The 24,931-nt window shown below is 45.2% G+C and overlaps 1 protein-coding gene across 2 annotated transcripts; it reads right to left on the reverse strand.

The window, feature by feature from the left end:
* Positions 1-284: 284 nt before the first annotated feature.
* Positions 285-24,723, reverse strand: LOC144733362 (uncharacterized). 2 transcript variants are annotated; one of them, XM_078615235.1, is made up of 7 exons: positions 24,645-24,723; positions 19,073-19,211; positions 16,266-16,386; positions 8,889-8,981; positions 6,744-6,839; positions 4,111-4,383; positions 285-1,838 (listed from the first exon to the last, which is right to left on the reverse strand). In XM_078615235.1, exons 2-7 carry the CDS (start codon positions 19,190-19,192, stop codon positions 1,201-1,203), a joined length of 1,341 nt encoding a protein of 446 aa, XP_078471361.1. In that variant the 5' UTR covers positions 19,193-19,211; positions 24,645-24,723; the 3' UTR covers positions 285-1,200. The 2 variants fall into 2 exon arrangements, with proteins under 2 accessions (XP_078471361.1, XP_078471360.1); XM_078615234.1 differs by having other exon boundaries at positions 16,273-16,386; positions 18,748-19,211.
* Between the last annotated feature and the right edge of the window lie 208 nt (positions 24,724-24,931).

The following is a 24,931-nucleotide window of genomic DNA, read 5'->3' on the forward strand; positions in this document are numbered from 1 at the left end:
TACATCACCACTGTGGTAGAACATTGAAAGGTACTCACGCGCTTAAAAAAAATCCTAAATGCCTTGATAAAAAAACCTTTCATTTTAAAGTAAATGTATCCTCCAGATGGGACGGAGTATAGCACTTTATATAGAAGCTCCCTCTAGTGGAGGCTTTGTCACTTGCAGTGGCGGGAGCACATCAACTAAACATTTTTTTATTTTACAAGGTAAGGCCCAGGGAGCAGTATAGCTCTTTTTCAGAAGCGACCTGTCTTTCACAAATGACAGCCCAACGAAACGGCTTATCACGTGGAAATTTATAATAGGCAAATACAGAAATCCCCACCGCTCTCTCCGTACCACCAAAAGGAGATACACACCACCCAAAGACACTTGAAATTTTGATCCTCACTATTAATAAGGAGCGAAATGGTTCTTGATCAGCATCGATATATATTGGCAGATTTGGATATGGGCAGGGCTTGCAAAGACTGGAGTGAGAGCTCTGACTGGTTACTGAGTGACTGCTGCACCTGCAAGCAGTGGCTGCCATATATAGAAACAGCTCCATTCGAGCCATTGAGGTTGTAAAACCATCTGATATGGCACCCATGCACATGAACCCACCCTTGTCGTTATGAACTCCATACACGCACTCTCTAAAAAAAACGCCATAATCAGATACATGTTAGTAGTTTTTGTATCTTCAGTAAAAATGTGCCTGGAAAGTTAAGTAATATTTTTGATTCTCGGTTCTTTTACTTTAAACAAACTATCACATGGGAAAAAAAATAGAGTAAATGGAATGATGCACCATTTTGTAACAAATAAAACACACTCAAGTCGCACGGTCGTATTGACCGACGACCTCTTGAACCTGGATTCCAAACCCTTACAGACTCCTTAGACATCTTACATTTTCAACAAAGTAAAACATTTTCGTCATTGACCAATATACTGGAAGGTAGTTGGATATATTACCACTTTAGGACTATTTAATTCTGTGAATTATTTAAACCAGTTTCACGCTGAACAACACACCAATGCAGGGTGGGGAGTTTTATCCTCCTCCATCAACAGTTTGCCAGCTTTACAAAAAATTCCCCAGTCAGAGTTTCTCGTATACTACGACGTAACAGGACGACAAAAACAAATAACGTTGGCTTTTCCTTTATAATTCCCTCCTCGCCCGTTACTCTTTAAATAACTCTCCGACAACTATTCGATGATGATGGACGGATCCAGGTCGATGATCTGATGGCCGACCACGTTGTCAGCCGACGCGCGGATGCCGTCCATGATGTGCTTGCGGCGATGCAAGGTGAGGTGTGACGACTGTGCGAACCCCTTGCCGCACACCATGCAGATGTAAGGCCGCTCGCCCGTGTGCATCCGCCGGTGTGTCACCAAGTGCGCCGACTGCGCAAAGCGCTTTCCGCACGTGTCGCACGAGTACGGCTTCTCGCCCGTGTGCTTGCGCCGGTGCACGCGCAGGTGGTGGCTCTGCCGGAACGTCTTGCCGCACTCCTCGCAGCGGAATGGCTTGTCGTCCATCGAGCCGCTGGGGAAACACAGCGCCAGGTGCTCGACGCCGAAACCAGCGCCGTTGCCGCCGCCGTCATCGCCGCCGCCGTCGTCGCCGCCCGCCTGCTGCTCCTCCAGCTGCTGCGCGATGGCACAAGAAGAGTTCCGGTCATCCCGCAGCGGCCACGTCTCGTCGCCCCCCTCCGAGAAGTTTTGCTCCTCGTGTGGCTGGAAGCCGTCGTCGTACGACTCGTAGCTCTGCACCGACGAGTCGTGGAGGTCGCCCGAGACCGCGCGGAACTGCCGACCCTTCGTATCCTCGCTGCTGGCGCCTGTGAGGCAGTGTTAGTTTAGTAGGCGTTTTTGTTTCAAGACAACATGTGGAACTTGCCGAGTCGTAGTTTTTGGATTTAATTGAATAGTAGACCAATGCAGTCAAACATTTAGTCAAAACATTCTTAGTGATTAAATGTTGGCGTAAGGAGCGTGGCAATCCCCCCCCCCCCTTCACAATTCTATCAGGTCAGACAATTGATAAACTCAGTAAATTTGATATATACAACCAATGACCAGTTTCAATCTTCCACTGTCACAGCAGTCTACAATAAGGTTACAACATTATCTCCATCTGCGTGGTCATTCAGACTCGTCAATTTCACCTTGTCAGTCGGACATGCTACTGCCCCGGGCCCTGCGCTTCGGGGCACCCCCTCGCTTCCACGTCACGGTGTCCGATGTAATACTTCTGGTTTAGTTTGAAGGCGTTGGGGGGCCCACACAGTGTGCTTTGCCCCGAGCCCAGTCCCCTCCTTATGGACGGCCCTGGTCATCACGTTTGCTTTTTGTCCATTCGTAGTTATCATTGACTTGAATTAAAATAAAAAGCGTTTTGTTGATACAGTGAAACCTTGGATTGCGAGTAACTTGGTCTGCGAGTGTAATGCAAGACGAGCAAATGTTTTAAATAAATAATTATTTGAAAAACGAGCGAGGTCTTGCAATACGAGCAGTACGTACAGTATACGCTTTGTCTGCCGAGCGTCACGTGATCACAACTGAGCCAATGGTTCTTCTCTCTCTCTCGCTGCGGGATTGTGGGTAATTATCTCCCATGCTCGGTCTGAGTCGGCGTGCCTCACTCGTATAGTCAACATCCGTGTGAGCGTATACTGTTTATTACAGTGTTGTGTGACCACGTGTGTGTGCGTAAAGCATTTTTCTATTTTGTGTCCAAGTGTAGTGACTGTTCTTTAGTAACTGTACTGCAACAATGGCCCCCTCCTCCTCTCTCTCGTCTCCCTCACACCAGCCACGATTAAATGTAATTAATACATTTGATTACTTTATATTAAATTTAAATAAAAATATTAAAAGGTGCAGTATTTTGTATTGATCATTTTTATATGAATATTTTTGGGTTGTGGAACGCATCATCTGAGTTTTCATTATTTCTTATGGAGAAATTCGCTTTGATATACGAGTGCTTTGGATTACGAGCACGTTTCCGGAACGAATTATGCTCGCAATCCAAGGTTTCACTGTATTCTGGTCATTAAATCTGTCCATAAAATGAACATTGCTATCTATGAAAGCATCAAGAATGTGGATCAGGACACCCCGAGTCATCTGCTTTGTTAATCGGTGCTTCGAGGGAGTTGTCATAATTTAAAGGCTTATTTTTACTGTTTGACGAAACAAGATAAAAAAGAAAAATACGAGGAAATAGGAGTAGGATTGAATAAAATAACGTGGGCACTACTCAGGAAAGAATCGCCAAGCATCACAGCTGGTCCTGGGAGGGCTCTCCTCTGGAAGGTTTAGCCAATTCCTAACCAAGTGCTTTGAAAAGAGTCAAGGCACAGCCCAAAGCTCTTTGCAATATCAGGACACCCATGAAATGAGAGCCTAACACAGCTCATTGGGTCCTTCCTCCTGAAATAAATAAAATCCAAATCTAAATTACTTTTGACATGTTAGTTTTTACCTTCTCGTAAATTGTTAACCGTCTTGTTTTTTATCGAAAAAGTACCCTCCCAACATTGTTAATTTATTACACTCCAATTAGGGATACAATATAAAACCTATCAATAATATGTTAATATGATGACGACCAAATAACCCGTAAATTTGTCCGATCTCGTCAAGATTTCAGACGCGAAGCAATATTGAGCCTGGATAGTGCTTGGATGGGCGAATGCATCGAACATAGGGCTACTGCGGGGGAGATATGATGGGCAGAAGAGGGAAACACTGCATTATCCATTGTTGTTCTGTGATTTCTAAGCTCCCACATCTATATGCTCCCGACACGTTCACTGACCAGCAAGGGTGCAGTACGCTCAAACGATCCCCACGAGTCGCATGGTGTGGGGAGGGCCCTCCTCTCGCAGTGGACCGACAACAAGGTTGCACGCTGTTGCTCAAAAATAACCTACCCTCACAAATTACATCAACGGAGACTTTCAAAGCCTTCAAAAGTTCAAATTTCAGTCGGGGGGGGGGGGGGGATCAACTGAACTCTTCATGGCTCTGAGTCAATAAAATAAAAATACCACTTTGTGAAAGTCAACGGCAGCTGTCCCTAGTGAGAGACTGGGCCCCCACCTGCAGTTAGCCCCTTCTTCCTGTACGCCGCCGTCATCCCAGACCTCCTGTTCCGCTGCTGCTGGTGTCCCGCCATGCGGTTCCTCTCGTAGATCTTCCGCCAGTCCAATGTGCTGATGGACGGGTCGGTCGCCTCCGCTGCCACAAACCCCTCTGCGCCGTCGTGTGCCTGCTGGTGCTGTTGCTGTTGCTGCTCGTGGTGCTGCTGCTGCTGCTGATGGTAATCGTCCATCCCATGGGCATCCCAGCCACCCTCCGTGCCCCTGGACCAGTCTGCAGGGGAAATAAGCACACCCCGCCATTACTGTTAAAAGCATTTGTTTGCAATGATAGGCTACTTCGTTGAGCTACCATTTGCGGCCAGGTCACTTCTGGGTTCTTTGGCCATGTCTTTACCGCACTAGTCAGTGGGGGGCGCCATGGTGGCGAGATGTTAACCTCCTCGTCTGGTGGTCTGGTGTCCAGGAGTGGTCGTAGGTTCGATCCCGACCCTGACGCCTGTATATTTGGAGTTTGCGTCTCTCTCCCCGTGTTTGCCTGAATTTTTCTCCAGGTCCTCCGGTTATTCCTTCCACGTTTAGAAACATGGTGTGAAGAGTATATGGCTGCTATAAATGACCACGTGATAAGCCACTTCGTTGAGCTAAAATATGATGGCCAGATCACCTCTGAGAAAGAGCTACATAGCTCAGTGGGCCTTACCTGGTAAAATAAAAAATCGTTCAGTGAAATCGTTTTCACTGCAAATGCATGCTAAGCAGTGGTGCAGTGGTTATCAAATTGCATTGAGCATAGAAACTTGACTGACTCCCTGCTACAACTAACATAAGCAGCAAACGATTATTTGAATCGGCCCTGGGAGCCCCCTTCACCAACCTGCACTCAACAGCATGGAAAAGCATGGACCCCCACCCCTCATAACGGACACAGCATGAAGAGACCTTCATCCGGCTGTGAAATGACAAAGGTCTTTGAGCTATTCTGAACTAATTTATTAGAAACATTAAATCTCCAGATTTTAAGAGAACACGTGACGGAAAACTGGAGTTCTCTTTATTTCCTCCGCCTCCACCCACCCCCTCGCACCCCCCCACCCACCCGCCATCCACCCCTGAACTTGTGATATTTAAACAGTAGGCTTTTGCCAATATTATCCATATAAGAGGTTTTTGGGTTCGATCACGTAAATATCAATGTGTAATTTAGATGCAGAGATTAACCCCCCCCCCCCCACCACTCTGGCCTTGTACCTGATTGAGGATTCCTCCACAGCTCTGGCTGTCTGCCTGATGCTGCTAGCTGTCATTACTAATTGGCTGTGTTGGGTGGCGACGGGTTTAACAACACATTTATAATTACGCGATCTAACCAAAACAACTCTATAATGGACGTTGATATTGTTGTGAGTTTGTGGACAGAGGAATGAGAGCTGTCTTCCCCCAGCAACATGATACGGCATAACACCCACTTTAGAAGTGGCGCAACCACAATTGAGCACGGACTTTCTCGAGCCACACATAGAATGGCAGTGTGAGATCTCCGGGTTAGAATCTTTATTTATCCTGCAGAAATCCGATGAGCTGTACGGCTGTTTTTTTCACAGATCTCCAGTAGGGGCGGGTCAGAAAGTTACAAAAACAAATTTTAAAAACACGATAGGAGTGCAAAGTATAGAAAAGGTAAGCCAATCATTAAAAATAATAAACTTGACTTTTTAAAAATCCCATGTAAGGCCAACTGAGCTATATTGCTCTTTTTCAGAAGCAACCTGGCCGCAAATGGTAGCTGAACGGAGCGGCTTGTCAAGTGGAAATTTAAAGAATATTCTTGGTTCTTTCGGTAAAGTCACGTAGAAGGGAAATAATAAAATAATAAAAATATCAAACATAATAAAATAAAATTCTCACGACGTTTCGGCCACAACGCAAGCAGCCGTCCTCAGGTGAAGAAACAGAGCTGTCGGAGAGACAGCGTCCAAATGTCTTTCCGACAGCAGTCAGGTGAATTTTTCTCCGGGTCCTCCGGTTTTTCCCTCCACATTTACAATCAAAGGACATTTAAGAGTATTTGGCTGCTATAAATGTCCACGTGATATGCCACTTTCGCCGAGCAATAATTAGTGATGGCCAGAGGTCGCGCAACCGGGTACCCGATACCTGTACCCTACCCGATACACGGCTACCCGTACCTAGCCGGGTACGGGTACCCGTTTGCGACCCTGGTGCGGCCGGATACGGGTACGGGTAGATGGTGAGTCACTGGTGAGTAACCGTTTGTCACTCATTTCCCAACGTCTTGTCTCTTCTCACAATTCAAGTTCCTAGAATCAACCCACCCACGCCTGCAACATGGCTTCATCCCAGAGGTCACAATCAGGTACCCGATACCCGTACCCTACCCGTACCCGACCGGGTACGGGTAGGGTACGGGTACGGCCGGGTACGGGTACCCGTTTGCGACCCTGGTGCGGCCGGGTACGGGTAAGGAATCAAAACCCGTTTGCGACCTCTGGTGATGGCCAAGTCGCTTCCGAAAAAGAGCTACGTAGCTCAGTGTGGCCTTACCTGGTAAAATAAACAAAAATATTAAACAAAAATAGTAAGGGTCAACACAACGAGCTGTGCAAAACCTACCGTCACAGGTGGCGTTCCTTTCCTGCTTCACGGCCATCCACATTCTGCTCTTGTTCTCCCCATCCAATGCGACGCCGCTGTCCACATTGCCCTGCTCTGTTATTCAGCACCACAGCACCACCACGCAGTGCGTCGTCAATAACAAACCAAAAAACAACCAGCGCCGGTATTTAACTTGTTTAATGGGGTGACAGCCCACTGAGAGGAGTCGGTGTGCATCTTTTGCGAGGGAGAAAAACACACACACACCTGTACCCATAAAGAGAAAATTACCCAGCATGTTGATTCAGAAAAGTGTAATGAAAAATTATAAATAATCTCAGCGTTTGCTTTAATTCCCAAGGTGTGCATTACTCACATAAATGCCCTCATTTGGAATAATTTGCAAGGTATATTCATTTTGAATACATTTGCATGTGAACGGCAACGCAAGCCGTCAGGTGCGTTAGTTGACTCATGAATCATTAATGCGTGAACATCGTTTTAAAAGCTGCTAGATATTTAAACCAATGAGCTAAGCGACAGCTATACACACACCAAACTTTGTAGATACTCTTTGGTTCTTTCCGTAAAGTCACGTAGGTATAAAATAAATTAAATCACGACGTTTCGGGCGCAACACAAGCATCCGTCATTAGGTGTATTGCGCCCAAAACGTCGTGATTTAATTTATTTTATTCCTACGTGACTTTACCGAAAGAACCAAAGAGTATGGATCCCTGCAGTCACGAAAACGTAAAATCTAGAATTTGTAGATACTCACGTTGGGAGACATTAATATTTGAACAAAAGGAAAAAAATATATATATGTCCATACGTCTATTCATGTACGCATGTGTGATGCGTGTGGTGCTAAACGCTTGTAATCCGATGCTTTGAAGCAAGGTTAGTTTATTCTACATTAGGCTGTGACACTTTCAAACTGCTGGGCTTCGAGGTGACCGATTTTAGCAAGTACAGCAAATGTATTTCTGACCTCTGTGCACGGCTCATTTAGTGTCAACCCCTTTTACGCAAGGCTATTTTACACGTATGCTGCTTTCCTCATGCGTGTAAATGTATTCATTGCAGAATTGGCCAAACACTCAAATGAAAGGGAGTGACAATTCTGAATGAAATACAAATAATCATTGGTGTTGTTGTACAGAATATAAGTCGTGAAATAAAGAAGCAGACGATATGTCTCCTTCATATGCACATAACAAAATAAAGGTCATTTGATACAATCTATCAACCAAAAAGGCTTGGAATGCATCGTTTCACCGACATTGGTTCAACATGAGCAAACTCTGGATGTGTTTCGAAAAACAGCCCCTCATCAGCAGTCAGACTGGCTTGAACCAATGCTGGTAGCGATGCCAGATGTTATGGATGGGGAACCTCTCTTTAAGGTATGGGTCCTCGTTCGTCGCGAGCTTATGTATTACACAACACGACAATCATGAGTGTTGTTGTGGAGAATAGAGAGTGAATGAAAGAGACATTGGGTGAGACTTTGCTGGATAAGTGTTCTTTCTGCAAAGCTCATTCTTCCAGCTGCCCGTTGTCTGCAATTCAAAGACAGTAACTGTGGATCATCGGTCCTTCGTGGTCACTCCCCCCCGCTATCTGGAATTTTACCCCCTTTCACGAACACAGCATAAAGTCACCGTTCACAAGAAACACCTGAAGATGCACCTGCTCCGGCAGAAACTCTACGAGCTGGGCTCTGAGTTACGTTCGGAGATTATTCGCTCGAAAAAATGTGTCGTTAAACCCACCACCACCCGACGCAGCCAATTAATAAGGTTTGTCACGTAAACAGAATGTGGTTTACCCTCCAACACACCGGTTTGCTGAGAAAGTAACTAATTGGAATGTTGTATTTACGTGGTGATAAAACTTACTAATTGGCTGTGTCAGGTGGTGGCGAGTTTAACGACATTCATATTTACGCAATTATTATCATCAAGCGAAGCGCATCACGACGATGCGGGGTCAACAAGATGGAGCCGATGGCATCACAAAGTCATGTGGTGTGTGTGTGTGGTGTGTATGCATTGTGTGTGTGCGTTGTGTGTGTGCGTTGTGTGTGTGCGTTGTGTGTGTGCATGGTGTGTGTCCCACCCCCCCCCCCCTCCGTAACGAAATGTGCGGGTTTCTCACTCTCGTGTTCCACTTTGATTCGCTTGCATTGGGTGCGGGGACTTGTGCGCGTTTCGTTGCCGCAGAGCCCGTCGCGAGGGTCCTCCAGCACCCCTGCACACCGCGTCAACAGCACCCCGCCACGTCAGAGCCGGCACTCACAACGCCCGCGGCACCCGCAATGCCCAGCTGTTTTATGCGAGCGAGCCAGCAAGCCGTCACACACCTTACCCAGCACCTGCGTGCAGGGCTAAATGGCCTCCGCTGCTACGTTACCCAAGTATTAAACTGCGTACCTGATCAATTACAGTCATTCGTCAATCCAATGCTGGATGAGTGCCTCCTCATGCCGTGTCGACCATGTGGAGTTGTTTGGTTAAACTTTGTCATCCTGGTCAGTACAGATTTGTGAAGGGGAAGCACAGGATCCGATTCAGATACCGCAGCTGATGTTAGCCACGGCAAGAAAAGAACCTCGGGTTGCCAGGTTCGTAATGCACTGTGCAAAACGATGAGAAAGTGCTCCACCCGATGTTTCCACATAAGGCATGGTAACTGGGTTAATGCCGATTAATCAATCAGCATCGATTAGTATGCTCGCGAAGAGCACACAGAATAGTGCATGCAAAACAGATGATTTACAGGATATGCAAATCACTCAAATGTTACTGTCAGGCTAATGTAACGAATAGGAGAGTGATCGTACAGACGCGACGGTAATTATTTTTTAAAGATAATAATCAAAGGTTCGAATTGAATCGTGACCCACATTCATGATAAAGCGTCAAATCACAGTGAGGGGTGACTTGTTACAAGCCTCGTCCATAGCCGCGTGTGGGTGCTCGTCACAGGCCACCCCTCCGTAATAAGGTTCAGAAATGAGCATACAAAATGATATCCCAGGCCAATGTCTGTAAATTAATTTCCAAAGAGGCATATATCATTGACAGACCTCACCCATTAGCCGTGAAGCAATGAGATCGTAGTTCACCAGCCGGCTGGATCATGTCACTTCTCGTGTCTGACATGGCAATGTGATTAACAGTAACCATGTAACTATTCGCCCTGGACATATAATTAATTGTTGTCATGGCCTAGAATTGTGGTAATTCATTCATCGAGAAAAAAAAATTGCCATTGTGGCAAATACAGGCTGCAGGGTTTATGCGAACCGATTTCATGCGGACACAAATTTAAAATAATCAACTCGTGCATGCAGAATTTGATGCCGTGTACCTTGAGCATAAAAATCTATCACTGATGAATCGATGCATCACCAACATGCCTAATAAACAGCCTGAAATGGAGAAGATATTTTCATCACAAACGTTATTATAAAGAGGAGACGCTGACATTGGTTCAAAGTCACTATTGATCGTAAGCATTTAAAAGATTAATAATGAAATATGACACCCATGAAACAAACATATTAACAATAACATGCAAAGTCCATGCAAACATTACGTGCTGGCTAACAGAACGAGAAACAACGTACAATACAAGCAATAGAAGTGACACAATAGAAACAAAAATATAAATTCTTGATTCGAATGGTGACAAATTAAGTAATTCCACAGCATAACACATCACATTTCAACTGCCCTTCCTTGCATATGATGAAAGCACTACCCAAATAGACTGTGACACTTTCAGTCCTCACTCTTAAAACAGACGCTTCACTAAAAACATTCAGCACAAATCCGCTTCCTTTCCACGCCATGCGCACGCGCTCTCCCCATCCTTAATCTAGCCCAAACTGCTTCGGCGGTAATAGCATCCAGTGCTAATTACGTTTTAATGTCATCATTACTTATTGTTCCTCCCTCATGCTGGCTGATATTTGTGTTGCACGTCCGTATCAGCTGCCCGCATTCAATCACTGCTCGAAAATCTGAACCCAGGTCCACAGGCGCCCACCGCCAATGTGCCAGCAACAAGGTGGGGGGGTTGCATGCTTCTTAAATTTTAACCCTGCGAGAAATATCCTTCACCTTCTCAGCCAAAAGTTCCATTGTTGTGTGTGGGGGTCGGTCGCTCGTAATTTCTTTCCCCCAAGCGTTTCTATTCTGCACCTTCTTCTCTAGTCACGGTCACTCTCTAAGTGTTTTGTTCCACCGCATCCTCCGTCTCACACCTTCCCCTTCTACCCTCTACAGGGACTCCTCTACCTACAAACGAGTTTGGTTCCAGGTCTGTTTGTAAGTAAAAATTTTCGGAAGCCCATCTTTACTCCTGTCGATTCCAAACATGTAGAGCATGTACACTAAACACGGGGAATGGCTTTAAAAGTGGTAAAATCTCCTGTAGATGTTCTGCAGATATAGTTGCCACTGGTTCCTTATGTTCTGCAGAATTCCACTGGTTCTTCATGTTCTGCAGAAGGCCACTGGTTTTTCATGTTCTGCAGCTGTACATGCCACTGGTTCTTTATGTTCTGCAGATGGAGATGCTAATTCCCTTTGGTGCTCGTGTTTCCTCTCTACTCTCTTGAAAAACTTACCCAGGGATGTCTGCACAGTTGCTCTCTACTTCTCTTCATAAATCAACTTGTCACAGGCGATAGTATTGTGAACAGCTGCCGAATAGGCTGCAACTGGACATGCGGGCAGGTTTGGTCTTATCTCTGAAAGTTCGCAATTCGAATGTCCATAAGTAGAGTACCTGTACTCCTGCCATGCATCTTTTCATCTTCTTCAACATGCGTACCAAAACCAGCCGTGTTTATTTTGTAAAAGCAGTAGATGTTATACAAACTATTATTAATGAAATAGATAACCTGCTTTTGTACACATGACAGACAATACTTTTTAAATTTCGAATATACGGTAGGGGAGCTGCCAATTGTTGTTAGCTTTGCATAAAGTAAATGAGAGGATTTGTTTTTATTCTCTGTTTAGATACATTACCTTCTTACTGGCAAGTGTGCCGGCACTAACGTCCGTTGGGGGAATGTGGGACGCACTCAACCGCTCTGTGCAATGAAACTGGGATCGGAATCTTTTTGTGGACTGGAGAAATCTGCTGAGCTATCAATTTTCTTTTAACAGACGTCCAGCAATTAAACATGCGCCTCTCACAGGAACCAATGAAAACAACGCGGCTTCATTAGCAGCCTCGCTGGTTTTTGGGGAAATTGCGGGTATTTAAATGATAGATCATTTTAATTTTGTGCTCATAGAATAACTCAAGCCAACATTCCTCTTGTACTGGCTGTGACTGTGTGAGGCTCTTACAGCAGTGGCGTTCTGTCACGATGCCAAAACTCTACAAATTAGTTTTACGGAAAAAAATTAATAAATAGCGCCAGAACTGCATTGGAAGAGACAATGATGGGAAATTAGATCATACAGCCTGGCCATCTTTTCCTTTTTTATGCAATAAGTTAAGATTAATATAATGTAACACTGCGCTTAAAAGGCCATCAGCAGCTCTTCTGGGCCATGGAACCATCAACTTAAATATTTTATAAAAACACGACAAATTCTGGTAAAATTCAGACACTTCCGTAGCAATAGTTATAACGTGGAGAGCACAAGACATTGGATTTTTAAGGCGGGCTGCAGCCCATAGGCATGCAGAGATATTTAAAATATATTTTAAAACGAATATCGGTCCGAATGAGGTGCGTCGTATGAAAGATGTGTTTTTTACCCAGTTGTTGTCACTAAATGAACCATACAGATTTAAAGAGCTGAATTTTTCTTGCAATCAAGTGCTGGGGCTCTTCCAGAGATCATTTGAGCAACCTATATTAAATCCTGATTAAATGTCAATTCTGGTTGCCATTGGAGGGATTGGTAGCAGCACTTTAACGACTTCAATTACAGAAAAGTCACCAGTTTCCTTGTAAATCAGCCCGTGTCGGCTCGTGTCTAGGGGGCGTGACAGATTTTAGCAATGCTCGCTCGAACGGAGCAATTAGGGATCTCGCGATGGTAGAATATAGGGCACATCGCCCGCTAACGGCCGCTTTCCATACCGCCGAGTCACGGGCAAAGCGTCTCTTCCACCCCCCGAACCGGCGGTGGGGAAAAAAGGCCAAGCAATTAATCTGCCCGCGGTTCAGCGGTAAAGGCGCGGCGGCTTCTTCGCAACGTGAAATTTACGGCAATCAGAGAAATCCCACGCGCATTACGTTTTCGCTGGGCACGCAGCCGGACAGCGCGAAGATTCAGGGAAGTGAGGTCGCGTTTGACATTATGTGCAACTTAAACAAGGATAAAGGGTGCAGTAGCTGCAATTTAGGAATGCTGAAACCGCGTATTTCTAAATTCTCAGCTCCATTTTCTGTGCTTTTAACTTTCAAGCGGGGCAAAATGGTGGCACGGTGGTTTGCACATTGCACTAATCAAAATGGATAACTTCAGTGCACCCCCTTCACCTACCCACACTCGTCAGTGTGGTGAAATCTTATGAAATGACCGCCATGACTCACGTGAGATGGGTAAGTGCACGTATACCGAGTTGCTGCCAGGGATAGCCGTTCCCATGTTTGTCTTTGATTGATCTGTCGTTACCCGGTTAGGTGCATCTGTGGCGTACACACACGGCAGATGAGACACTTTGTACGTCGAGCTAAATCACATGTGAAATGCGATTATCTCTCTCGTGCTCAATGCGCAAAGTTAATTCCAAATGGCTCCGGTGTGGTCGATCCAATATGTGCACTTCAAAACTACAATCCACGTGTCATTTCTTCAGAGTGATTCTATCGTGCTTATCTTCCTTTTATTTTCTATCGGCTGTCAGAGTCAATAATATATCAGGTGATATTTCTACACGGTACAGTACAATCAGTCTAAAATAACTGTGCACGCCAACAACGTTTAAGGCCAATGATGGAATGGATTTATTGAAGCCAGTGTGCACAACGACAGAATGTCAATCTGCAAAAGCAATGCACAAGAACAGCTGTGTGCTAATCAGAGCTAGCGTGTGTACAAGGGTTTACACTGTAATCCTACTACGTGTCATTGACTAAAGCTGGTGGAACAGACACACAAGTGGCCATATTTAACAAGTGTACTACTCAGGTAGCAAGATAGTGAAAATAATCAATACCATCGAGTTATACAGACGTATAATCTAGACAGCACTTGTGTTTGGGCATCTGGAAAATGTTCACATTAAAGTCAGTACAAAACAGCTTTAGCCCAGACACTTCATGAAGAACCGATTACATGATTAACAGGCTGCTGCTAATATTTTATACGACAAAACTCTGGGAACAAACACCGGCCCGTCACATTACACGGGCAAACACATCGTAAAGTAAGACTAAGAGAACCAGGAAATAAACAACGCTTTAAAAAAATCAACATCGCAAGTGCAATAAAAACCGAGTGGCACAGTCACAGTCGAGACTATGAATATGCTTAAGCAGGCACCACAAATGCAAGCCACTATAAAAATCAATCCCGTGTACGAATTGAGAAGGATGACGCCCTATGAGAGAGAGTCTGCCACCAAGTGTATCCCCACGTCACGGCTTTCGCGTCGCACGACGCTCTGACAAACGCTGCCGGCAGGCCTCCAGCAGGGTCTCCCCGACACATCCATTTATTTTGAGGCTGCCCAATGCCCACCAGCACCTGCGTACGTTTTACCCTGCGGTGTGCATCGTCGCCGCTCGACAGCGGAGCCAGGGACCCCTCTGCGGGCAGCCTATCTCAACCGTGTGTAATTGCTCCACCGGGTGCATTTTATAGCCCTCGTACAATAACGTAACCCGTCCTGCATCATTTTTCCCGCAAACTACGGGAAATTGCCTCTGCGAAAAACGCCGTCAGACATTGGTGCACGTTACGTTGGTGACAGGCCCGAGCATTCAAAAATGGGAAATGTGCGCAATCTATGACTATGGTGACAAGACGTAAACAAAGTATAAAGACCGCTAGAAGGAAATATTAGTGAAGGAAACGGACATGGGTCAGAGCAGATATTGGTACCACCTAAGGTGGCAAACATCCTTAGTAGCACCGATTTATTTATACGGCTAATTAGAGTGAATTACTTGATAACCCACTCATTGAAGTGGTCATGACATGGTTCGCTGTCATTGGCCACACAAGGAAATTGGGACCACTAAAGTTCAAGGTGGTACCAACCAACGAAATATCTTGGTTTGATTTCATGGACTAAATTGATGAAAAGGCCAAGATATTAGAAGACTACATCCCCGCGCTTGTCTATTTCATAGGGCCAAACAAATATCCGTGATAAAAAATATACATTGGTGATGGTTGCCAAGTGAGCATAGAATAAAAAGAAAAAAAATATTTCAACATGTACCGTGCAACACTTCATTTTACCGACGAAGTTGTAATTAAACACAAGAGACTGACTGAATTTAAATAAAATTTACACTGCTAAAAATTACTTTGCTTAAAAAGTCTGGAATAGCATGGACGCAAGTAAGCATGCCACATGGGTGCACTGGACACGAGGCAATGGCATTAGACAATGATGAAAAGGGTGGTTAATGTTTTTTGTCAGTGGCAGCGGACATGACGAAAGTTCCTCCTGCTTAAGTCATAAATTACCTTCCAAGTATGAGAAATAAAAGGTAACCCTTGGGGAAGAAGTCTGTGGAATCTTATGCAAGCCCTATGACAGCAGGGGACTGAACAAAGAAAATTATTGGGAGCCTCTACAAGATGTAACAAACTATATTATGGGATAAAAAGGTACATTGTGTCCTCCATCATGCAAATATGTGGGACAGTTTTAATTGTGTCAAGGCAAACTCCCTTTTCCATCATTTACAGGGAGGTCACATAATCACGTCCGATACACCAGCAGTACAATAATTCATTAGCAAGCTTGACTCCACTGATGAGACTCAGAAAGTCAAAACTGGTCCAGACTTTACATATTTTACATTATTCTGCTGGCTGATGTAAGTCTAGAAGGCCAATAGTTCAAAAGATTATTTTTTTAAATTATGGAGGCGTAGAACAAAAAGGCCAATTAATTAATTTCCTAAACCCAAGTTTCGTTCATTTCCAATGCACTCGGCAAACGTTATGTTGCGCCCCTTCATATTTAACATGCACAACACTTTGTCAATCCACTTCTGGATTAGGGCCTCCTCATGCCGTGCAGGTTGTGGGGGCTATTTAAACATCCTTCACAACATGATTCCATGTTGGTGCGTGCGGGTTGCATGGATATGGGAGCATAGAAATACAGTACGGTCGATTTTTCTGCATTGCCCTCTGCAGTCCATCAAACAGCCCAGCAGTCTATAAAAACATGTCAAATGGTAGTTGCCAATCCAAAAACAATCTGCTGAAATGTATCAGTTTCCAAGTCATTTGCTCATTGGCCCCATCACGCATTCCAGGACACTGTTGCGTACGGACGGAACGCATCAAAAGAAACCATGCGGAATAGCACCTGTTACCTGCCACGTCCTCCGCAGTGTGGTAGGAGTCCACTTCCTTCTCCTCGTCGTTTGTGTCCGTCTGCTCGTCGCCCGCCGGTTCCATGTCCTCCGCCAGACACTCACCGTCCACAACTGCAAAGCACCATCTCGTTAACCATCACTTTCGGGGTGTATGCGGTGGCTAGGAGATGTTAACCACCTCGCCTGGTATACAGGTTGTAGGCTCGATCCCGACCCTGACGCTTGTATATTTGGAGCTTGCATGTTCTCCCCGTGAGTCACGTGATTTCTTGATACTCCGGTTTTTCCCTCCATTTATAGACGACAAGCATTTCGAGTATATTTGCTGCTATACATTTCCACCTGATAAGCCACTTGGCTGAGCTATCATTTGTGGCCAGCTTGCTTCTGAACAAAGCTATATAGCTCAGTGGCCCTTACCTGGTTAAATAAAAAGTTTGTTAGTATTACGAATATCGTGCGATGATAATTTTGTGAATGGAATTTGTGACAAAAATATTAATCAAATAAGTGTGTTTTTTATTTTAGTCAACAACAGTTATGAGTGGATAAAACATATCAATCGTGGCAATAACTACAACTAGCCACCAAAGCGCGACTATGACGAGACAAAATTAACGAGTCTGAATATAGACCGACTAAAATGATTTAGTAACGTTATTAGCGACAGCAGTGCACCAAGCAATATCAGATCCGATAATTGATTAATATATTATGTGCCCCCGGCACCAACATTATAAATAACTAAAAGTAGACAAAATGTTTACCTGCTTCAGCCAACGAGACTATGAAAATGACCAAATTATATCCACAGACTAAGACTTGACTTAGCTTACGTAGTCTGTCATCCACTGGGCTACAAATGAAAAGTTGAGACCAATATTCCGACTAAATTAACGGCACACTCTTGCGCACGTGCTCTGCTCGCCGCTGGAGGCTCGCAGATGGCGCGCGCGCCCGGGCAACTCAAATTACGCAGGAGGCAATCGGCACGTAGGATGCGGTGGGGGAGGGCGTTTGTGGCTCCTACCGCCCGCCCACCGCTGCCCATCTGCTTGCCGTGGCGATGAATCGCCGTGTCCAACAAGGCTCGTCAGTGTGACCGCTCACTTGGAACTAATGGCCAGCAAGGGCTCGCGAAGGACGGCCTCTCTCTCAACAACAGTTTGAGCGCAAAATAAAAGCGCCACGAAATGAAGGAGGCCCTCCCCCCCCACTGGTTATTCACAACGTGGCTCTTTTTCGCCGACAAAATATTTCGTAAAGTGCAGCGCTCGTTTCTAAAGAGGTTCACGCAGCTCAAGAAATGTTTTGAAAAGAGATACCGTCGCCTGTCGTGAGGCGAGACGCAATCCATACAATTTGAACAAAATCACGCTCACGTACGGGTTACGTAACACATTCCAACGTGCCTTTGTCTTCTCCAGAATTTAATTAGCTGTAGGGAAATTGAGGTTTGTGCCTACAGGTTTTGGACAATGCTTTAATAACACAAGTCAGCAGATGCCGATAACAGGACATATGATTGACTTTAAAATATTAACAGACAACCTGGAACATAGCCCAGGTACATATTCACAAGATTAAATGTGTTCCTTAGGTTTTATATCATTTAAACTGAAAGGCAAGGCTTATTTCATTTATAATGAATGAACATTTAGATTCAATGGGATTTTAAAGAACACTTTTCAGTAGCTCATGAAAAGAAATATCAGTATTTTCACCATGTAACAAATCCTATTCCTTACTATATTCCACCTTATATATGCTACAAGCATATTATTGTCCCATTAATTATCCCTCTTTGAAGAAGCTGTATCAGCTTACCTCAACAACCCTGACCAAAACTTTTCGAAAACATTAACTAGCTCCATGAGGTTGGGTTATACCTTGCAAAGGTTTGAAATGTACGTTGTTCAAACCTGATTTAAATGAACGCAGCAGTCAATTCGTTAACACTAAACTGGTTTATGTTCATGTAAAAATAACGACTCATTACTTGTTTATTTGGGTTGTACCACAAGTTGTGAAAAATATCCTAGCAAGTGGAGCAAAACATCAAGAAATGATTCCGAAAAACACACAGTAACAACCACAAAACCGATCACACCACAACAATAAAAACTTACACAGTAGTAGGACTACCGACATTCCTTTCACAAGATAATCATCATTCAGAAATCCTTCACAAAACATTAAGCTAGACCTTGTGTAAGCCACAAGTAACGGAACGGATCGTTGTCCTGCCATTCTAAATCGCGGGGATCCAGTAAATTAGATTGCATATAAAAAGGGCTGCCAACATTGCTATCCAACAAAAACTGTCAATATTCTAATCATCACCACATCACCATGATCCAACGAAACTGCCAAAAAATTTAAACTGGACCCTGTGTGGAATTGAACGGATCATTCTGCCATTCTACCACGTGGTCCCCACATGCAACGACGGGCATCGCGGGCACGACGTACCCGGGTTTTCACCGTCGACGGACGAGTTCGACTCCCTCTCGCTGGGGAAGCCGGCCGAGTGGGTGGCCGTGGCGTCGAGTGCGCTCAACCGCTGGGCGCAATGCGACAGCTCCTGGCTCAGGCTATTGAGCATCACCACCAGCACGTCAAGCAGACGGCCCAACCCCGGGCACGCTAGGCAGCCAGCGCCCGCCTTGGCCGCCTCGCCGTTGATGGCCATGACCACGCGCCGCACCACAGCGTAGAAGCCGAAGGGCAGGCGCTCGCGCGCCACCGAGAAGAGCTCGGCGCGCACCTGCAGGTCCTCGGCGCAAGCAAGTAGCACCTCGTAGTCCTTGATGCCCAACTCCGTGTCCATGGCATGAGCAATCTCAGAGCTCACGCCCCGCGAGCACAGCCACGCAGGGAAGTCCTCGTGGATGCCCGTATCGACTTCGGTGGCCATGGTGCGCTCCGGCGAGGGCCTGTGGAGGCAGGATGGGCAGTGTCAGTGACGCATCCGACAGTGACATCTCAAATGCTCCAGTGCAGGGATATTTCAACTGCGGGGCCCACATGACCAAATCTGATCTGTAAAGGCTCTCGGAATGGTCCACCTAGCTACAGCCCGCCCAGAGATAAGGCCTGTCGAGATATAAAGAGATAGAGTCGTGGAATTAAAGAGATGCTCAAGAGATGAGAGAGCTGTAGACAAGAGATAAATATTAGTGAGATGAACAAAACAGATGACAGACCTGGAGACAAAAGATTAGTGGTCACATGTACAAAACACAAGCTTTCCTGATGTCAAGTCATAACGTCTGTGCATACGACACCATGGACTGCAATTACAATCTAATTGCATTATTTAGCCCACCGGAAGATCATGTAAAAACATTCCTCTAGTATAATCATGATATCATAACTAGTGAAATAAGAACTGTTCCACCTGTATTGAGATGAAATAAGAAATCCACTCAGCAGTGAAGCAGCCACTCAGTTTCATGCCACCTTCACCGGCATCATTCGTATTTTTGAAATCTCATTCCATATTTAAAATGTAGTATCATGGCGTAATGTATCCAACATATCTATTATGCCTCCTCCAACCAGCGTTAGCAGATTTGACTCATTAGTGACAACGAGCACAGCATATGGAAGCATTCAGCACAGCAGTGCAACAAAGACTTCAACTCTCAAGCCAGCTAAATCGGCACAGCACTTACTGTGGGTGGCTAATTTAGCCATGACAACGGTGCACAAACGGCTCTAGATTTGTGCATCGCGGAATATTCAAGTGTCCCCAAGCAAGGCAGTTGCAGAATTTGTGATGCAACAACCATACAACACAATCAGGGAAGATGTGGACCAGGGAAAGGAATGAGGGCTCCAACCCTGGCAACAGCAGGGAGCCACTTGAACAGCAAATCCTAATTTTCCGCAGTCGTCCGCACTCTCACAACACAAAGGCTGCTCAATCATCATCAGGGCTTTTTGGGATGGAAATATTTAGGTCTCCCATTAACCATTCTTTGAGCAGTACCATGTGGCAACCGGTGCAAGCAAAGCAACTTAATTTCTCACCGCAACAATCCATCAATCCAAGATTCACAACGCATCATTTGAACGCAAAAGCTGCGACAGAATGGCAGAACATTAAGATCACAAAAATTCCACACCCGAAAGTGTTTATAAAATAAGTTAATCAATCTTCGGTAACAGCAAACATATTGTGACTTGAGGCAGTGTGTACAGATTGTAATGTTGTGCACACGCGATTACCCCACATGATGATTTAGCGCAACACACCATCCAAAGATGATGCAGAGCGGAGCAAACATTCTAAGACAGTAAAATTAATCAGACATTAATGCTGTAATTTGAACGTTTCCAAAAACCTGTTTGCTGTAACTCACGTAAAATCCTCCATAACCACAAACTTGGGGAGATGGGAGACCCAGACGCTACCAAGCTATGGAAACAATACAGATAACGTAGAACTATCTTCTTCGGGCCAAAACTTATCTGGTGCATTTAATGAAACTGGAGGAAAAAATTAAGTAGGCTAAAATCCTGGCACTCTTGAATCCTGATATACACATTGGTAATCATAGATAGATGGAGTGTTGCATTGCAAAATGTTCAGGTTGGCATTGATTAAGGGAAACATTCGTCCAAGTGGATAGGCGATGGGTGAGAATGATGATAATCTAGTATAGATTGGATATATACATCCCTAATAAGTAACCTTTTTTAGAGTGTAGTATCCTGTGTATACACGTGTGCCCATGAACCAAATCACCCGGAATATGCGGGATCTTGCCAGATCTCGAAAGTTAGGCAGGGTTGAGCCTGGATGGGTATTGGATGGGCGATATTAGAGTTGTTATAGGCTGCAAGGCTACGTCACAGGCAGTAGACTTAAGTGTAGCCAAACCTCGATTTGAAGCTTTCGTGACTGCAGGGATTCATCTTCTTGGTTCTTTCGGTAAAGTCACGTAGAAGGGAAGTAATAAAATAATAAAAATAAAACATAATAAAATAATTCTCACGACGTTTCGGCCACAACGCAAGCAGCCGTCCTCAGGTGAAACCAGGTCTGTCGAGGCGAAAGTGGCCGAAACGTCGTGAGAATTATTTTATTATGTTTTATTTTTATTATTTTATTACTTCCCTTCTACGTGACTTTACCGAAAGAACCAAGAAGATGTAGCCAAACCATTGTTATACAGGGAGCTCCTCTACTTGCGAACATTCCCCTTACGAACTTTCAGAGATACGAACAAACCTGTCCGTATGTCCAGTTGCCTGTACAGTACCGACAGTCGTAAGTTCAACCGCCACGCAACAGATGGCGGTGATGGAATCTACATCTGCAGAACATTTACAGGAAATTATACTAATTTTAAAGCCATTCCGCGTGTTTAGTATACATGCCGTAACAAAATGTTTGGAATCGACAGGAGTAAAGTTGGACTTCCGAACAAATCGCCTTCCAAACAGACATCTTGAACCTAACTCGTTCGTAAGTAGAGTCCCTGAACTGTACTTCTATACTCCCAAATGACCACCATAAAGTATGGTCATACAGCCCTCACGGTCCGCATGGCATAGAGGCCTCCCATTCAACAAGGGTCGTACATGAGCATTTGCATATTCGGCATGAAAATCCATAACAACGCACGAGTAAACTATTGTAGTTCACCTTATATACATGAGTATTATTTAAATGTGCGTCGTACAGAATCAACAATAATCACTGTTACGTGTGATACATCGTGCTGATGTATCATTTAAGGAGTGTTAATAATTAATCGCATTTATGTGTATATCTAATGCCTAACATTCGTATATGCAATCCAAAATATGGACGTCGCGCATTACATGTTGATAGTAGGCTGTGTATACGCATCCATAAAATTGCGTCAATTAACCACATGCCATAAAACACGAATTAACCTGTACTACTAACCACTCACCCTTGCATTGGGAATCACATTCGTTTCATTAAAAAAACTCAGCACACAATACCACTGTAATGTATAATGTATACATACTTACATTTATGCAATATATACTTATACTGTGATATCACAAATTAAAATAATTCATGATATCCTGTACATACATGAGCATTTGTATCCGATGCATTGTATCGCTTACATAGTACAGTACATGCGTTTGTAATGCCACTGCTTCGGTGAGTGTCTAAACTATACTCTTTGGTTCTTTCGGTAAAGTCACGTATGTAGAAGAATTATAGATCAATAGATTTTTTTCTACCTACGTGACTTTACCGAAAGAACCAAAGAGAATGGATTCCGGCAGTCACGAAAGCTTCAAATCAAGATTGTATAAACATAGGTAAGGCCCACTAAGCTATATAGCTCGTTTTCAACAGACCTGGCCACAAATGATAGCTCAACGAAGTGGCTTATCATCACGTGGACATGTATAGCAGCGAAATACTCTAAACGCATGTTGCGACCAAGCAGAGAGAGAGACATGCAAACTCTAAATATAGGCGTCAGGGTCGGGATCGACCCTACAACCTCCTGTACACCAGGCGAGGTAGTTAACATCTCCTAGCCACCGTGATGATGAGAGAGACATACAAACTCCAAATATACAGCAGGTGTCAGAGTCGGGATCGAACCCACGACCTCCTGTATACCAGGCAAGGTAGTTAACATCTCGTGGCCACTATAATGATTATGAGAGACACGCAAACTCCAAATATACAGCAGCTGGCGTCAAGGTCGGGATGGACCTTACAACCTCCTGTATACCAGGCGAGGTAGTTAACATCTCCTAGCCACCATGATGATGAGAAACGCAAACTCCAAATATACAGGCGTCAGGGTCACGATCGAACCCACGATCTTCTGTATACAAGGCGAGGTAGTTAACATCTCATAGCCACCGTAGTGATGATGAGAGACGCAATCTCCAAATATACAGCAGACGTCAGGTTCGGGGTTGAACCCACGATCTTCTATTAATTAATTTTATTAATTTTGATGTTTTACCTACGTGACTTTACCGAAAAAACCTAAGAATATGAATCCTTGCAGTCACGAAAGCTTCAAATCTAGAATTAATGCCACGATCTTCTGTATACCAAGCGAGGTAGTTAACATCTCATAGCCACACCATGCAAGTCACGGGGGTTATGTTGCCCACAATTGGCTACATCGGTCAGCGCAGGTTGGTGGAGACGGGCGAGACAGGGACGGGTGCATAGAAGTTGAGCACTGAAATGGCATTTTCTGCACTACCCACCACATCATACAAACAAGGCCGCATACTTTCAAGTACCATTTAAGCTTCGCACATGGAGAACACATAAATAAATACTTTCTAGTATCCTGTACGTACATGTTTACGTTCATCACATACGCTCCTCAGTCACACGGCATACGGTAAAGAACGTGCAGTCAAGGCCGCACTATTATTACATCTAAGCTTGACACATGCACGCTTGTCCCCAACCAAAACCACTGACAGCATCCTGCAAATACGTCTGTCACAGACGGTTGTGTGCATCACTTCCTGTATATAAGCCCACGGCGTCCACACAGAGACACGCAGAGACACCCCCGTGGTCAATAATGTTCCAGTTCCATCCAAGCCAAGACGGCAAATCGTGAAATCGCCTCCACACGTCGCTCCAGCCGTCCCGCAGCAACATTTTGCACCGCAGCAACAAAAAGCCAAATGGGCACAAAACCTGCTGCAAGCAGGAAAACGCAGCCACAACTAAATAAACCCCTTTGCACAATCGACAACAACAAACAACGCAAATTTAACATTTAAAAACCTCTGTGGGCCGCCGGACTTGTGAAAGCGGTCTAAAGCAAAGCCGCCGCAAGGCTTACAGGAGCGTAGGTAGGCGACGTCTGGTTAAAACAAGACTCGTGTGTAGTTTAGTTAGAGCTTTTCTTTATTGTTAACTTACAGCGGCAAGAGAAACCCCCGGGGTTAAAGGGTGAGATGATGATGATGGTGATTTAGGATGAGGAGGAAGGATGGAGAGAACGCGAGGCGCCGAGGCCTACGCTGGCGTCTCGGGATTGAGGGCTGAATGGAGACATTTAAAGCAACAATTTCGCTCCGGGTTCCTCAGACTCCATTTAGAAGAGTAAACAAATGAAAACGCCACAAACACAAACAACAAATAAAAGCCCCAACGCCTTGCGGACGCTACGAAGGGCGACGTTGACGAAAGGCGAGAGGGAGAGGAAAGGGAAGAAACCTCCCCTCACCGCGAACACACAACGGCGGTGCTGTTGGTGGCAGTGAACACGAATTCGTGTTTTAGTTTCTTTCAAAGCCCCGCGTGGAGGCGAACGAAGGCAGCAGCAAGAGGAAGGAAGGAAGGAAAGGGACGAGGCTCGGACGGCCTCCACGGGACTCACCGGGCCACGCTCACCGCTGCCGCCGCCGCCGTGCAACGTCAACCGCGAGCAGTGACGTCACCGCCATGGCGGCCCGGGGGGGGAAGGGGGGGGTGGGGAGTGGGGGAGGGGGAATGGGGAGGGGGTGATGGGGAGGGGGTGATGGGGAGGGGGTGATGGGGAGGGGGAGATGGGGAGGGGGGGATGGGGAGGGGGAATGGGGGGAGGGGGTGATGGGGAGGGGGTGATGGGGAGAGGGAGAAGGGGGAGGGGGGAATGGGGAGGGGGTGATGGGGAGAGGGAGATGG

This window comes from Lampetra planeri, chromosome 46, assembly GCF_965212315.1.
Source record: "Lampetra planeri chromosome 46, kcLamPlan1.2.h2, whole genome shotgun sequence".
In the NCBI taxonomy this organism is placed as follows: domain Eukaryota; kingdom Metazoa; phylum Chordata; class Hyperoartia; order Petromyzontiformes; family Petromyzontidae; genus Lampetra; species Lampetra planeri.

What these genes read in the sequence shown, in the direction of transcription:
- LOC144733362 (XM_078615234.1), bottom strand. Translation starts at nt 19,192, where the DNA reads ATGGCCACCGAAGTCGATACGGGCATCCACGAGGACTTCCCTGCGTGG. An exon ending in AAGGAACGCCACCTGTGACG is followed by an intron (nt 4,384 to 6,743) that starts GTAGGTTTTGCA and finishes TTTCCCCTGCAG; the next exon opens with ACTGGTCCAGGGGCACGGAG. An exon ending in GAAGAAGGGGCTAACTGCAG is followed by an intron (nt 1,839 to 4,110) that starts GTGGGGGCCCAG and finishes ACTGCCTCACAG; the next exon opens with GCGCCAGCAGCGAGGATACG.